At 39.9% G+C, this 16,412-nt stretch overlaps 1 protein-coding gene across 5 annotated transcripts in view; it reads left to right on the top strand.

Moving 5' to 3' along the window:
• RYR3 (ryanodine receptor 3) overlaps window positions 1-16,412 on the top strand; it is a 498,481-nt gene that overhangs the window by 474,282 nt on the left and 7,787 nt on the right. For 4 of the 5 annotated variants that reach the window (XM_077127361.1, XM_077127358.1, XM_077127359.1 and 1 more), the window contains 10 exons: window positions 119-1,446; window positions 3,230-3,288; window positions 3,995-4,166; window positions 5,207-5,293; window positions 6,516-6,716; window positions 9,642-9,772; window positions 13,386-13,428; window positions 13,872-13,999; window positions 14,396-14,456; window positions 14,834-14,980. In XM_077127361.1, coding sequence (XP_076983476.1) covers window positions 119-1,446; window positions 3,230-3,288; window positions 3,995-4,166; window positions 5,207-5,293; window positions 6,516-6,716; window positions 9,642-9,772; window positions 13,386-13,428; window positions 13,872-13,999; window positions 14,396-14,456; window positions 14,834-14,980 — 2,357 coding nt within the window. The remainder of the gene's footprint in view (window positions 1-118; window positions 1,447-3,229; window positions 3,289-3,994; window positions 4,167-5,206; window positions 5,294-6,515; window positions 6,717-9,641; window positions 9,773-13,385; window positions 13,429-13,871; window positions 14,000-14,395; window positions 14,457-14,833; window positions 14,981-16,412) is intronic. The other variant, XM_077127360.1, reaches the window with a different exon arrangement.

Raw genomic sequence — 16,412 nt, 5'->3', positions numbered from 1 at the left:
CATAGAAAGAGCTGACTGAGTTGGCACATAACTCTTTTAAAAATAACTATCTGACCAGTTACATGATGACTTGGGTTTATTTATATATTTGTGTGTCTTTTTTGAACCTGCCTCACAGGAAATGTGGTAAATGGAACTATTGGCAAGCAGATGGTTGACACATTGGTAGAGTCATCTACCAATGTAGAAATGATCTTGAAATTCTTTGACATGTTCTTGAAACTTAAAGACTTAACGAGCTCAGATACCTTCAAAGAATATGACCCAGATGGTAAAGGGATTATCTCCAAAAAAGAATTCCAAAAGGCCATGGAAGGGCAAAAGCAGTACACACAGTCAGAGATTGACTTTCTCCTTTCGTGTGCAGAAGCTGATGAGAATGACATGTTTAATTACATCGATTTTGTAGACCGGTTCCATGAGCCGGCCAAGGATATAGGGTTTAATGTGGCAGTGTTACTGACAAATCTTTCTGAGCATATGCCAAATGATTCTCGCCTGAAGTGTCTATTGGACCCAGCAGAAAGTGTGCTAAATTACTTTGAACCATACCTAGGACGTATTGAGATCATGGGTGGGGCCAAGAAAATAGAACGTGTTTACTTTGAGATCAGTGAATCCAGTCGAACTCAATGGGAGAAGCCTCAAGTGAAGGAATCTAAGCGACAGTTCATCTTTGATGTTGTCAATGAAGGTGGGGAGCAAGAAAAGATGGAATTGTTTGTGAACTTCTGTGAGGATACCATCTTTGAAATGCAGTTAGCATCTCAGATCTCTGAATCTGATTCAGCTGACAGACCAGAGGAGGAGGAGGATGAAGACGAAGTGTCTTATATGTTAGAAACCGAGGATGAAGAGGAAGAAGACAAGTCTTTTGAGTCTGCCTCTGCATTTGCCTTTGCCTGTGTCTCAGTCAAGAGAAATGTTGCCAACTTTCTAAAGAAGGCAACCCTGAAGAACCTCAGGAAGCAGTACAGGAAAGTGAAAAAGATGACAGCAAAGGAGCTAGTGAAAGTGTTTTTCTCTTTTATCTGGATGTTGTTTGTAGGGATATTGCAGTTATTTTTTACCATATTGGGAGGAATCTTTCAGATCCTCTGGAACACAGTGTTTGGAGGGGGCCTAGTAGAAGGGGCAAAGAACATCAGAGTGACCAAGATCCTGGGTGACATGCCTGACCCAACCCAGTTTGGTATCCATGATGATGCTATGGAGACTGAGAGAACAGAAGTGACTGAGCCGGGCTTCACAACTGAACTAGTACACTTGGTAAAAGGTGAGAAGGGAGATGTGGACATTATGTCAGATCTCTTTGGACTCCATCCAAAGAAGGAAGGTGGCTTAAAGCATGGACCAGAAGTGGGTTTGGGTGACCTTTCTGAGATTGCTGGCAAGGATGAACCACCTACCTTAGAGAGTACTGTACAGAAGAAAAGAAAAGCACAGGTAAGCATAATGTGTTTGTATCCTATTTCTTTATCCCCAGAAAAAAACTTGTCACTATATTTTGCAATCAGTACTGACACCAATTGCCAAGGAGCCAACATTGTTTTTAGAGACTGGCTCTACTCCAAGTATCCTGATTTTATAATTCCAGTCCTGTCATGTCCAGACAGATCAAATGGTCTTCCAGTTTACACTGAGGAGTTCAAACATGATGGTTTGAACTTTTATTCCATATCTTTATTAGATTAGTTCTCATGGTGCACAGGTTTATTCAGTGAAAGCATAGCATACCAAGTAGAAAACAAGAGGAGACTTATTTTGTGAGAACATTTCTGCAATGTCTTAAAAGGTCCAGCTGAATACGTATGATTAGCCCAGGCTCCCAGTGAGTTTTATCATGCTTGGGTCATTTTCATCCTTCTGATGCTTCTACCATCCAATTTGCAGTTGGTGCATCACGGAATTAGATCGTGTGAGTAAGAGAACAGTAATTCGGAGTCTCTTGGCCACAGAAGGCTCTGGGTATTCCCCTTTCTTATGGCATCCAGCTCACAGCATCATTCTAGCATGAAGGAGGGTATGGAGAGAAGTGAGGAGAAGAATAGAGTCCAAAGACAACTTTATTCATTCATTGCATTGATATTTATTGAACAGTGAATTGTACTTGTCACTTTTTAAGCCTCTGGGAATTCACTGAGGAATGAGAAATGCAACGTCCCTACAATTTAGTGGAGAAGATGGATATTGGACAAGTCAATACAAGCATGCAGAATGTTATAAAGGAGAACTGTCAGGTACTACAGGAATGTATAGAAGGGAACTTCCATCTGGTCTGGAGAGTCGGTGAAAGAAGCATCAGAATCATAGGGATTCTTAGAATATTAATTTATTTATTGTTTTGCTCCCCGATGTAGCCCCAGGGCCTAGAACAGAGTCAGACACATAGTAAGGATTCACTCGGGTACTGCTCTGTGCCAAGCTTGTTCCAGGTTATAGGAACACATTGGTGAATAAGAAAGACGACATTTTAGCTTTCAGGGAGCATAACTTCTAGTGGGAGAAGATAGCAAATAAGATAATTACCTTGTTTATTTTAGTGTGCATCATAAGTGGTAATGTGTGTCAGAATGGATATGGGCCCTGCTGTAAATGGAGGGGTCCAGCAGGCTTTTGGGGAGGTGTCACCTGAGCCAAGTCCTAAAGGATGAGAAAATGGCAGGCATGTGGAAATCCAGAGCAGAGGATATGGCCAGTGCAGAAACCCAATAGGGAAAGGGGCATTTGGGTGTAGGAAGTAAGTGAAATGACATAAGATAGAGAGAAATGCTGGGACTAGATCATGTCAGACCTGTAGGCCTTGGCAGGGAGTTTGAAATTTATTCTGAGTAGAACAGTCATCAGCCAGAGGGGTTAGGGTGGTGGTAGGAGGACTGAAGACAAGGCAGGGAGCCCGTGCTGGACTGGATTGGGTACAGTCTGTGTTCTCTCTCTCCCTGGTCCCATGGAGCAGTGGGACCACTGGCATGGAGCTCTGACAATGTCCTGGCAAAAGCTTTATCTTTGAGTTGAATAAGAATAAGGCAACTGCGTTTTCAAGTTTGACATCTCTTCATAGTCATTTGATATGGTAGGATATTAACATTCTGTGTTCCTGAGAGAAGCAGAGGCACAAAGATTGCCACCAGGGCTTGTGACCAAGGAGAAGAACACGGCCAGTGGAACAGCACATTGCCATGAACTCACTTCCCTGAGAAAACCTTGACCAATTGTTATGTTTTTCTAGGCAGCAGAGATGAAAGCAGTACATGAAGCAGGAGGAAAAATAGAATTTGAGAAGGCAGAGTAAGTTCTTGATTGTGTCATGTATTCTAATTTCTATGTTAGCTCTTGATAGGCTCTATTTAATAGCATCTACTCTTAAAATAGAACATTTTATTTCTACTCATAAAAGAAATCGCCATTGTGCAATTCCTGGGTACATTTCTTTTTGTCCCAGCTATATAAAAAATATATTCTATTAATCTTGTTAACTTTAGAATTCTGATAGTTGGTCAGAGTTTTACCGTCTGGGCAAAGAAATTATCAAACACTCAAACTTAGCAACTTCATGTAATGTTGATGATAGTAATATCTATCAGCCATTTAACATCTGTTATATGCCAGGCCCTGTGCTGAGCTCTTTTATACAATATCTCATTTAATTCCCCATACAAGTTTAGAAGAAGAGGTACTATTGCTCATTTCCATGAAGGCTTAGGAAATAAAAACTTTTCTAAAGGGAAAAAAATGGTTAGGCCTGATTTCAAAAGGGTAAAAACTTGTATATAATTTATATACATCTCTGACTATGGCTCAATATGGTCACCACTCATCAAATCCAAATTTGACTTCCAAGCACTGTGGGATAATAAAGACCTGAGATTCTCACCTTGTTTCTGAATAAGTATATCTCCTATCCCTCTCAACCCAGATTTCTCTTTAATTTAGTCTCCCTTTTTGGGCCAGACCTACCTCTCCAGCCTCCTGAGTGTGTTTCTCCTTCCTGCAGCAAGGAAGATGGGGAAAAGGAGGACAAAGCCAAAGAAGAAGAACAAGCCGAGTACCTGTGGGCAGAAGTGACAAAAAAGAAGAAGCGACGGCGTGGCCCGAGAGTTGAGAAGCCTGAAGCCTTCATGGCTAATTTCTTTAAAGGGCTGGAAGTCTATCAGACCAAGTTACTGGTAAGGGCTGTGGCCTGGACCCCATTTGTGAGGCTCCCGAGAGGTAGTCACTCGCTATTTCACAATTTGATTAGTTATGCTTCCTCTTCTCTCTCATTTCTATTATTTTCTTCATCCTATATAACTGCCTTTTCCTTTAGTTGAAGGAAAAGAAAAAAAGGATAACAAAAATTTAAGTTGCAGTCCCTAGGTTCTCTGGCCCAGAACAGGACATCTCTCTCACATGTTTTCTCTCCAGAAGGGTGGGAACGCTTCTTTCTTGCTGATCCTTTCTGTGTATTATGTGGGGCCTTAGCTGATTCTGGGCTGAAATTTCAAAAGTAATTTGTTCATTTGGGATGCAGAAAGAATTTTCATATAAGGTTAGGTTCCCACACTACTCCTCAAAAGCTGTATTATTCTACATGCAAACAAACCTCAGTCCAACTCCTCATATTCTTTTTCTGATCAGTTGACCCCCTGAGGTGGAGTTGTTGATGGCAGAACTCCATTCCTGACCCCATTAGTGAGAGCCCCTCTGTAGAGAGATTGGGAACTTTCCCCAAGAAGCTACCTTTCCAGTCTTCAAGTGGGGGCGTCTCTGAGGACGATGGCGGTGAGAGTGGGAATGGTGCCCCCTGAGGAGGCAGAGTCCGATGCGCTGACTGTGACTCAAAGGGACAAGGAGTCTGGCTGCATCTAGGGTGGGAGCTGCAGGGCTGTTTGTGGGCCTTAGTCACACATAATTTCCAAATAGACTACTTCCTGCTGGAGTGATCATTTAAAAAAAAAAAAAAAATACCCACAGCAATGTCACGGCAGTTTTTGAGTTATCTGCTGGTGGCATGGTTAGCCATTTGGATTCCCTGAGAAATAAACCAATTTGAGCATGATTCTATGTAATTTTTTTTAATCCACATTTCTGAGTCTTTCAAGAATGGTTTCAAAAGAATAGGACTAGTTCTGTATGAAATTTCTATCCAGAATACATCTTCTGTGTGAGAGAGAGAATTCTCACCCTTTCAAAGCTCTTCTACTTCTGCCTGTCCTTTTCTTTTCAGCATTACCTGGCCAGGAATTTCTACAACCTGAGGTTCCTTGCTCTGTTTGTAGCCTTCGCTATCAACTTCATCCTGCTCTTTTACAAGGTGATACTTCATTCAGGGGTTATTCACTTAATACAGAAGTTATGCTCTTAATTCAACAAAAATTCTAATGTCTAGGGGAATTTCTAAGATATTGGCTTCTAAAAAGGATACAATCTTTAGCAATGAGAAGAATGGAGAGACTGCCAGTAAGGGAAGCCAGTTAGGAGACTATTTCATTAGTTCAGACTTACTCTAGTCATTTCTTAATTCATTTTTCAAATATTTGTTAAGCATCTACTATGTTGCTTTGCCCTACATTCGGAGCTATGAGGTATTTCAAAATGAACAATAAATATAGCCCCGTCCTGGAGGAATGAGGTAACCAGAGCCATTATAGTTGATACACGTTAAAATCATTATGAAGGAAGAATTAACAGGAGTTGGTTAATGGAGATGAGAGGGGCTAGTCAAGATAAATGAAGATTTTCAGTGTTGGTAACTGGGTCTTGTATACTGTAGGAACATAATATATTAGTAAATGAATCAATGAATAGTAGGTCATGGATTCTTGACATAGTCTTTAGCTGGCTTTCCTAACTCTTGACTCTTGGTCCACCTATCTAAAACCACCAATCTTATTTTATAAAACATTGTTTTGTGCACATCTACCTTCCACTCAACAAGCAACAGCTTCTTGTTACCCATAGGAGAAAAACAGAAGTCTCTAGAGGGGTGCGGAGTGTTTGGTTTTAAACACTCGAGGTTGAAGTGATGGCAGGACAGCCATACAGGTGTGAGATCACCAGCAGGCGGTTAGAGCTTTTGTTTGAACTAAAAGCTCAAAGGTGAGGATTTGGGTGTCATCTGCATAAGAATGGCAGTTGAGGCCCTGAGCATAAATGGCAGCTCCAAAAGAACAGAAAATATTGACTATGTGTGTGTCTGTCTGTCTTGGTTTCTTCCCAAACTACAGCATCTCAGAGATTACCTCCTATGGCATATGTAGCATAGGATTGTAGAAAACGTTCTAACTTTTAATTTTTTGCTTTCTATTCAAAGAATAGGTATTTTTGTGTCTCTCTTAAGATTTTTATTTGTAATTAATAAGACACTGGGGGTTCCCAGTGATATGTTACCTAAGACCCCATTCAAGTAATGTTGAGCCACTAAAATTTTCCCAACACACTAGAAATATGAAATACATGGGGCTAGTACAGAGGCTACAGGTTCTAGGCTACAGGTTCTTTCTGAAGTGTATAAGTAAGTATATGTCTTGGGTCAGGTCACTGAAGAACCTTTAGAAGAAGAGACAGAGGATGTTGCAAACCTGTGGAATCCCTTCAGTGATGAGGAAGAAGAAGCAGCGATGGTGTTCTTTGTCCTGCAGGAGAGCACTGGGTATATGGCCCCAGCACTGAGGGCCCTGGCCATCGTCCACACCATCGTCTCCTTGGTCTGTGTGCTGGGCTATTACTGCTTGAAGGTGCGTAGCTTGCCAGCCACTCCGAATTGAATGTGATTCCTTGAGGGAGGAGCACCACATTTGAACCGAGGCAGCCTTTTGATCTCTAGGAGTCTGCTGATAAAGTGAGGTTCATAGAGCAGCATTGGCATTACCTGGGAGCTGGTTAGAAATAGAGAATCTTGGGCCCACCTTAGACCTTTAAAATCTGAGTCTACAATTTAATGTGATCTCCAGGTGATTTGTACACATATTCAAATAGGAGAAGCATTCCTCTGGGTGTCACATATCAGGTACCTCTTACTAAATGTTAAACCATTAGAGTGATTAGGCTAAGACACAGTGTCGCTAATAATGAGGGGTTCTTTAAATTTAAGTCAGATTTTTATAAAAATTCTTCCCTTTCAAAAAAGTATTAACTATTTGAGATATCAGAAGAAAACTTATTGATGAGGTACTCTTTTGGTTATCTATTGCAACAATACAAACCAACTCATAATTCAATGACTTAAGATAACAACCATCTTTTATCTCTGATTCTGCATGGTAACCGAGCAATTTTGGCAGTTCTGCTCCATGCAAAGGCAGCTGGATCTGCAGTCATCTGGGCACTCAACTGTGCTGGAATGCCCCCCTGGTGGCTTGCCAGGGGCGGATGACCATAGATCTGGGTTCACTTGGGTATCTGGGCCTCTCTCTCTTTACAGGTGGATGAAATCACCTGTAAATGTCCTGATTTCATCCATCTCCTTCTACATGTGGCTCCTCGGCATGTTCTCTCTAGCAGGGTAGCTGGACTTCTCACATGATAGCTCAGGGCTTCAAAAAAAAAAAAAACTGCAAAAGTAGAAGGCACTAACTAGCCTTTCTTAAGACAGGCCCAGAACTGACATAGTGTTATTTGTGCTGCATTTTGTTGGTTAAAGCAAGTCATAGAGCCAACCCAGGTTCACTGTTGCATACAGAATGAGGTGGACTACTCCGTATTTGAGCCCAGTATTTGGGCAAGGGCATAAATACCAGAAGCATGGTTTATCGAGACCATCTTTCAGGACTTCAGTTATGTCAGTCTTCATCCAGCTCTTGGTGTTAAGTCTAGCTCTCTCTCTACTCCACTAAGCATTTTTTCCTCATTACTATTCTTATAACATCGTTTCTTACTGCGTCTCTTAAGTAAGAAGTCTCCTTGGCTGTACACTATCCACCAAGACTTGAAATATGTTCCTATCCTTGTGGACCTTACTTTCATCAGTGAAATATAGTATCACTCAGGAAATCCAGCTACCCTCCTGGAGAGACCAGGTGTGCCTGACTAAGTAAGGGCTCCGTGGGAATGACTGAAGCATGGATTTCAGAGCCAGGCTGCCTGGGTTAGATTCACAGCTCTGCCACTGACTTGACAGTTCCTGTTTCTTCATCTGTAAAAATGAATTTTATAATACAAGCACCACCCCCATTAGGTTGCTGGAAGGATTAAATGAGTAAATATTATAAAAGTACTCGGCACATGTTAGCTATTATTCCTTAATTTGCAGCCCCTAGAGCTCAAGCTTGTTGGATGAGGTGAAGATATGCTGACCTGGAGAAAATAAAAGAGAAATACTACGTAGGGAATAAAATTGTGGAAGCTGTACTTACAGAGGATACAAACTCCTAGAAAATTAAAGGAGGAATTTTGTGAGTCCTAGAGATCAGAACTGCTCCAAAATTTGATGTAATATTGTCATTATTCAGTCATTTCAAAATACAGTGGGCCAATATTAGCCCCAGTATAGCTTTACCTTTGCTTTCTGACACACATCATTCATTAGCCAGCAGCAATCATTGATCCCTCACAGCGTGCATACCTGCATTAGCATTTGCCACTTTCCTGTCATTAGCCTTTTATTTCCTCAGAGTTGTTTGTTTTATTGAAAGGGAAAAAAGGGCAAGAGATAACTCTTCGAGTCATTTTCTAAATTTTGCCTTTTTGTTTTAGAAATAAAGGAGCAATGTGGGACATATAGATATTATGAGCTTTCAGAAAGCATATTAGAAGAAACAGTCTGAGGACCAACCTTTCAATGATGTCACCAAGCAACCATTGGCTTCCTAGATGAATGAGAAGCCCTGGCACAGTCTGAATTAAGCTTTAGATACTCTGACTTCTCACCTGGGATTTTAGCAGTATCTTCTGATCTCATTAACTCTGTGCCATATTGAAGTGTGTGTGTTTGGTGATGGTTAGAGTAGGTGGATTATTTCCATCCATTTCAGTGTGCCTCTTTGGTAGTAGGTCTTTATAGAAATGCCACCCCATTTAGTCTAAAATCAAAACTACAAGAGAATGGGGGTAATAGAGCACAAATAAAGTATTCTGCTGCCTGGCAGGAACTCTTCTGGGGAAGAATCTCAAGAAGGAAACTTGAATACAAAAGACTATATAGAGTCCACTGAATCATTTCATTCTAACTATCAAACTATATTTGATAAACCAAACTCCAAAAGCCATGAGATGACTGTAACCTGAGCCACTGAAGGAGGTTGGCACATTTCATCATATTCCTGTGGCTGACAAATCTATTCTAGAATTATTTGTACTTTCTAAATCTTGCCTAGAATTTTAGGATACCTAATGTCTTTGGCCCTGTGACTCATCTAAATGTAGTCACCTCCCCAGGATGACTCAAAGTGGCAGTTTATATTATAACCAGCTGTTCAAACCAAACCTTTGAAAAATGGCCCAAATCAGATCAACTTTTGGAGAGTGGGTATATTAGCCAAAGGAGTGAGAAGAGATTTATTTGGCTTTGGTTTCACAATTAGACCCCCAAGAAAAACTCATTTTACAAACCCCACTACAGAGACGCATAATCTGAAATGGGAAGGGTAATTGGTGACAAATGCCTAGGAAATGAGGCTTTAACCAGAAAGCCTCTCCGAATGATCTGGTTTTCCCATACCTAGGTGCCTTTGGTGGTATTCAAAAGAGAAAAAGAAATTGCCAGGAAGCTGGAGTTTGATGGCCTATATATCACAGAACAGCCATCTGAAGATGACATCAAGGGACAATGGGATCGCTTGGTAATCAACACACCGTAAGTGTCTCTCCTCAACTCCCAAAAGAACCTCTATTGTAAATAGAATAACTCTTTCCTCACCAGCTTTGGAAACTGAGTAGCACAAATATTTTGGTGTCTAGGACTTGTTTTCTGCCCTGTCTATTCAATAAAATAGCCTATGTTCCCTCAAAAATGTGTTATGTATCTATATGCATTTAATGAGGAGAGGGAAATATTATAAGAGGTGCCGAGCATATTTGATTAAGACTAGAAAATCCAGTCCAATGTTATTTAAAATACTTTTCCACGTTTTATTCCTATAGAGTACGTCCAGGGCTTAACTGGCCCAGAGTTTCAGAGAGAAGCTAATTAGCTTCTCAGAGTCCTCATATGGCAGAGCAGTCTCACGACAGTCCCTTCTCTGTAATCTCCTCCTTCAATAAATAGCCTGGGGGGTAACAGAACTCCTCTGAACATAAAATTGAAAATGATCCACTTCCCAGCCAAGCCGGATAAATGTGCCAAGAGGCAAATCCATGGACAGTTAAAATAGTGCATCTGGTGAGGGTATGAAGACATATGGAGTTAAACCTGTAATCCCACATGGTGTAATTACTACGATAGTGGAAAGAGCACTGAGATTGGGGAACAAGTGAGCTCTGCTACACAGCAGTCTGTGGACTTGCAAGGTGAACAAGCCTTTGATACCTCAGTTTCCATATCAGTAATAGAGGGATGCAAGTACTACTTCCTGCAGATCTGAGAACATCAATGAATGTATGTCAGGGGTACATGGCCTCAAGCTGATAGTCTCTTCCTTTTCCCCTGTTCAGAAAATGGCCAACACCATTTGAAAGGTAATGCTCTAATACCAGTTTGTTCATAATTATGAAAGTAGGAGTTGCAGTATAAATTAATGTAATGCAAAAAGCCTGTAGAGAAATAGGACTAAAATTTAAACAAAGGTGACTGCATTGAAACTCTTAGCTGTGCCAATTAAGACATGAAGGTCTAAAAACAGAAATCCTTATCTCTGGGGGAACAAAATTGCTATTTATCCAAAGATGATCAGGTAAACTCAGAAAGGAAGCTCTCAAAGGTACAGCTAAGCATTTTTTTTTTTACAGTCTCTAAGAAAAAAAAAGTTCTTCTTCTCTTACAAAGTAAAAATGTAGAAAGTGAGCAGGCAATCCATAAGCCATTCCTTGTCTGCCAGACCTGTCCAACCTCCTTACATAAAGAAAAATGTGGAATACTATTAAGTCTTCTTTCTGATCCTTCGTCACTACATTAGAGAAATTTTGGGTATTATTAAATACTTTAGTTCACTAGTAAGCCATCTGCAATTTTATCAGTCATGGCTGTGTCTATTGCACAAGCTGACATGACCTAAAAGACCCATAAAATTTCTAGAAGCTCAACTTGTAGAAATTTATCTTATGGAGATAATGAGAAAAGTACACTAAAATGTCCCAACCAAACTATTTGCTAAAAAAAGTTATTGTAGCAAAAAAATTGAAGTGCTTAAAAATCTGTGAATTAGGAAACACACATATAAGTACAATAACTTTTTAAAGTTTTAGATAGGCCAACTTTTTTTTTACATAATAATAGTATCATAATATTACAAAATGGTACTTTGTAACCTGCTTTTTTTATTAACTGAATGTCATGGACAGCTTCCTTTTTTATTTTTATATTGTTAAGCATACATATAGAAGAATATATAAAATATATGTAGTATATTTTAAAATATAGTAACAAACCAAATAAAACATTGCTGAAAGCCTAGCAGTTCCCCATGTTATCCTTCCTAATCACTGCCCCTTCTTCCCCTCGCTAACTGCTCTCCTGACTTTACTGCTATTCTCTTGCTTTCATTTATCATTTTACCCCCTAGGTTTATATCCCCAAACCATATATTGTCTCATTTTACATACTTTGAATTTTATATAAGTGAATCATGACTACAAGCATTGTACTGTCACTTAAATCTTTTGTTCGTTATGTTTGGGAACTCACCTATGTTGATATGTGTGACTATAGTTTGTTCACTTCCAAAGCTGTAGAGTTTTCTGAGTATATTTTTTGTCTATTTATTAATTCTCCACAGTGGATGTTTCAACCGTTGGCCAGTTTTTGACTACTGTGAAACAATGCTGCATCAAACATTCTTATACCTTTTGCACATGTAGAAGCTTCTCCAGGGTACAGACTCATGAGAGGAATTTTTGAGTCATAGGATAAGCCCTGTGTTTGTCCCAATTTATATTCCAGCCAGCACTGTATTTGAGTTCCTGCTTCTCTGTCTCCTCACTTATACTTGCCATCGTCCATTAACTTTGCCAGTCTCATAGTAGTGGAATGTCATCTCATTGTTCGTTTCCCTGATGATGATAGGTTGGGCATCTCATATTGTTTTTCCTGACCATTCGTATATAGATGCAGCATTTATTTATGTGTTTCCATTCTGAAGTTCTGCTCTCTAATCCGTAGTCTCAGGAATATTACAAAGTAAAAATAACATTATCTACCCTCAAAGAAAATATATTTTCTATCTAGTCAGGGGATTATTTGAAAGTATTCTAAGACCAAGGTAAGATCATGTCTGTAAAAGGGCCCTGTCCAGAGCCTGTGGTCAGTGGCCCTTCAGAATTGCTCATGGAATCTTCTACTCATCCCAGAATATGACCAAAGATGAGTTATATGTTACGGCCCATTTGTATAAAGATTTAAGAGAAAGGAGAATCATTGTGGACAGAGGAAGCCTGGTTTGATTTTAATTTTTGTTTACTTTAGAATCTAAAAGCAATATATGAAAAAATCAAGTAGCAGAGAAATGTACAAAGAAGGTCAAAATAATTGTTATGTCTGTTAGCGGTCTACACCAGCATTTGGTTTTGCTTTTAAACATTTAGATGTTTAAGACAAAGAAACTGCTTTACCTAACAGTGAAAAAAATTGCTTCTCTACCCTGCTAGGGGAAAGGTAGTATTTGCTACCTGCCCCCCCCACCCCACCCCCAGCTTCCTTATCACCAACTTGGATGGTCTCTGTAGAATAGGAGATCGTTGTGTTTCAAAGCCAACAAAAATAATGACGCAAATAAAGGAAAACAAAAACTCACGTATAAAGTGGCAGAGGCTCCTGGGACTCAATCCAGCCTCAGGAGGAACCCTCCCAGGACACACTGGATAATTCTGGAGAGGAGCAAAATATTTTAAATAGTTTTTACCAATACTTGAGAGTATGGAAATGGGTTGGAAGAACACTTGGGCTAAGAAAAACCCTGTATAAATTTAAACTAAAGATGACTTCCAACTGGAAACTCCATAAAGTTGGGGGTCTCATCTACACTTTCCGCCACTTTATCCCCATTCCCTACTCCAGCGAATGACACAGTGAATGAAGATTAAAGATTTCAAGGCAAGGATCAAGAAATCTATTTCCATTTGGTCTTTATTGCAAATCCTGGCTCTGAACCATATGAGGTACAAAATGCAGAGTGACTTTCCAAGAGTTTCCAGAAGTCAATACAAAGCAATTAAATAAAAAATCAGTAGACCTGTGGTGACTCAATTTCAATCAAGTTGAATTCTTCAGTGCTTGCCTTGGTGTTAAGACCTCCCTTTTTCATTTTCTTTTTCAGATCCTTTCCTAATAATTATTGGGACAAGTTTGTAAAGAGAAAGGTAGGCTTTGTCAGTGGCAATGAGTTCCATGATTACTGTAATAGTTGTTGTTTTTTTTAAGTTCTCCATATACAAACATGAATAAATTAGATATTAATTTCTCTGATCCTACCTCAAGATGAGTAACAGAAGGGTTTATATATTAATGTGTATAGGTTTTCAGCTTCATTCATACGCATTAAGCACAATCATTGTCATTTTCTGCATACTGAATCCCTGCAAAAAGATCACCTTGAGAGGGAATTTTCACCTAAATGCTCTATCAGTTCTGTGATAAATCCCCTGGGGGCATTTTTTCTCTTTTTTTTCTGTTGCTCTTTGAATCATGTCTTAACCCCTTAGAAAAACCAAGAGCTTAGGAAAGCCCTGAAGACCCCTAGGCTAGAGAAAACATTGCTAGAGGTTTGTGGCCCCAACCTCACCGGCTATCTTCTCTGCTATAGGTGATCAACAAGTATGGAGATCTCTATGGAGCAGAACGCATTGCTGAACTCCTGGGCTTGGACAAAAATGCCCTTGACTTTAGCCCAGTAGAAGAGACAAAAGCAGAGGAGGCTTCCCTGGTGTCATGGTACTGAGCTTAGGAGTTACAATAAAAAGTCTGGCTAAAATAGATATTTTTTCCAGCCCTCTTCAGTGTGCTAGAAGAAAATATAACAACAATGGTCTTTATTCACTCAGGCTCTGGTCTGGCTTAGGTGTTCCTTGTAGGTTCTAACATATCGGGAGAACAATGCTTTAAAAAATTTTAAGACCTATCAGTATTTATGCCTGATTTGCAGCTGAAAGAGAAAGACTAATTAAAATTTTAAGATGTGTGATTCAACCATTCTGTTTCATGGGGAACACATACAATTTGATAAAGCTCAGGGCCGCATTTACATTATGAAATTAAGATTTTTTTCCTTATTAAACATTTAACTAACTTTGACATTTCTAAGTTTTGAAACTATTTATTCCTCTTTAGGCTAAGTTCCATCGACATGAAGTACCATATCTGGAAGCTGGGGGTAGTTTTTACTGACAATGTAAGTATTGCACCTGGAAAACAGATTCTGCATCCCAGGTTCAGGGTTGCTCATTCAATGCCACAGGAAAACAATTTCCTCTGGAGGAGGCCCAGAGAGACTCAGAGATTGCTGAGCAAAGGCCAAGAGCCTGAAAGGTGTTGGAGGATCCAACTTCTTTCTTGTACAGTAGTGTACAAGTGCTGGGGTTTCACTTACTTGGTGATTCTTAGGCTAACTCACAGCAGCTCCACACCTAGGTTCCAACTAAGCTACAGCACCTAAATCTCCCCTATCCTCACTCTCTGTCCCCTAAGATGAGGGGGGAAAATGGCTTAATGAGTGCGTTGTGAGTCACGAATGCCTTAAAAGCTGCTAATTTTCTTCTATTTCCACAGTCCTTTCTCTACCTTGCATGGTACACAACCATGTCAGTCCTGGGCCACTATAACAACTTCTTCTTTGCGGCTCATCTGCTGGATATCGCAATGGGTTTCAAGACGTTGCGGACTATTCTGTCATCTGTCACTCACAATGGCAAACAGGTATTGGGTTTATACTGATGTGCAACAGAATTGCACCTAGATATGAATAGAAAAAAATAATAGCTGGTATGCTAGTGTGTGATGGGAAGGAATGCATATTATGCACATTTCTTGTTCAACTAAACACTTGAACTACTCTTCGTTTTTGTAAAAACGTTGCCAATTTAAAACGCAACTGCAGCCATCACTTGTAAGGCGTAATAAGACTTTGATTCAGAAAATCATTTAGATCAGCAAGTTGTCAACCAGGGATGAGGGAGAAGGGTATGGAAAAGACAGAGCAGATGATGAGGGAGGCAATGGACATCTACAAATGGGAGATCATTTCTTTTCTCCTTGGATTTTTATACACCCATCTGGGTTAGCAAGTAGGCAAATGTAGCTAGAAAACTCCCCAGTAACTCTGATAGAGTTTCCAATTAAGATTACACCCATTTCAATAGCTGTACTATCTTCAGCCTCATCTGTATGCAGTCTATCTTCTACAATATCGTCAAGGTCACTCCGTTGATTGAAACCTGCAATGTCTCCTTTTTGTCTCTATAGCATATCATTCCTCACTAAGTACAATTACATACTCGAAACATGCTCCATCCTAGACCCATGTGTAAGAAAGGGAGAAGAGAAAGTTTAAAAGTTAAAATGTACCAAGATTGTGTCATGTGCCAGGTACCATGAGAGCCTCACAACTCCCTGGTAGAGTATAACATCTACGCTCACTTCACAAACAGGATGCCAAGTCTCCTACCTGAGACCACACAGTAGCAAAGTGGGTAGATTTTAACCTATTTATTCCTTGGAATTGAGATTCTTTCAGTTTTCTTGAACAATTGCTCTATGGGATTGCGATCTAAGTTCTGGGCAAATTATTGTTCATCCCTCAAGAAGCCACTGATCTTACAGCACATGCCCACCCTATTTTCTGTAGCTCCTAGAGGGGCAAAGAGTTTATTTGTTAATCATCATCTCCCCAGCTCACTACCTAGCCCATAGCATAGGCCAGATGTGCAGGTCCCGGTATACTCCTCCTCATTTATGGTGCTAACCACTCACCTGGAAATAAACATGCCCTATGATCCCTGCAGAGGTCCTCAGAAGGCTTCTTAATTATGAAAAATGTCACTTTGCTTCTTATGGTAACTTCAGAGCTATGACAATTATGAAGTCCATGGTTATTTATGAAATAGTGTAATGCAGGGATACCCACTAGTCAGTAGAAACTTTGGCTTATTTATAAGTAGCTTCAGAGTAGAAGCTACATCATGACACCTCATGTAAGTGCTATGGCTGTAAAAAGGAGGTAACTCTCAAAGCAGATTCACTATTCAATTCTTAAATCCCTTTGGCGTTTACATATGCCCAAACCAATACCCCATCATTATTCTTTTCTCCCAATAAGACTGTTTGTCTATGGTCTCATCTTTCCTTCTCT

Source organism: Tamandua tetradactyla, chromosome 14 (genome assembly GCF_023851605.1).
Source record: "Tamandua tetradactyla isolate mTamTet1 chromosome 14, mTamTet1.pri, whole genome shotgun sequence".
In the NCBI taxonomy this organism is placed as follows: Eukaryota; Metazoa; Chordata; class Mammalia; order Pilosa; family Myrmecophagidae; genus Tamandua; species Tamandua tetradactyla.
This window is presented reverse-complemented; position numbering and strand designations above follow the sequence as displayed.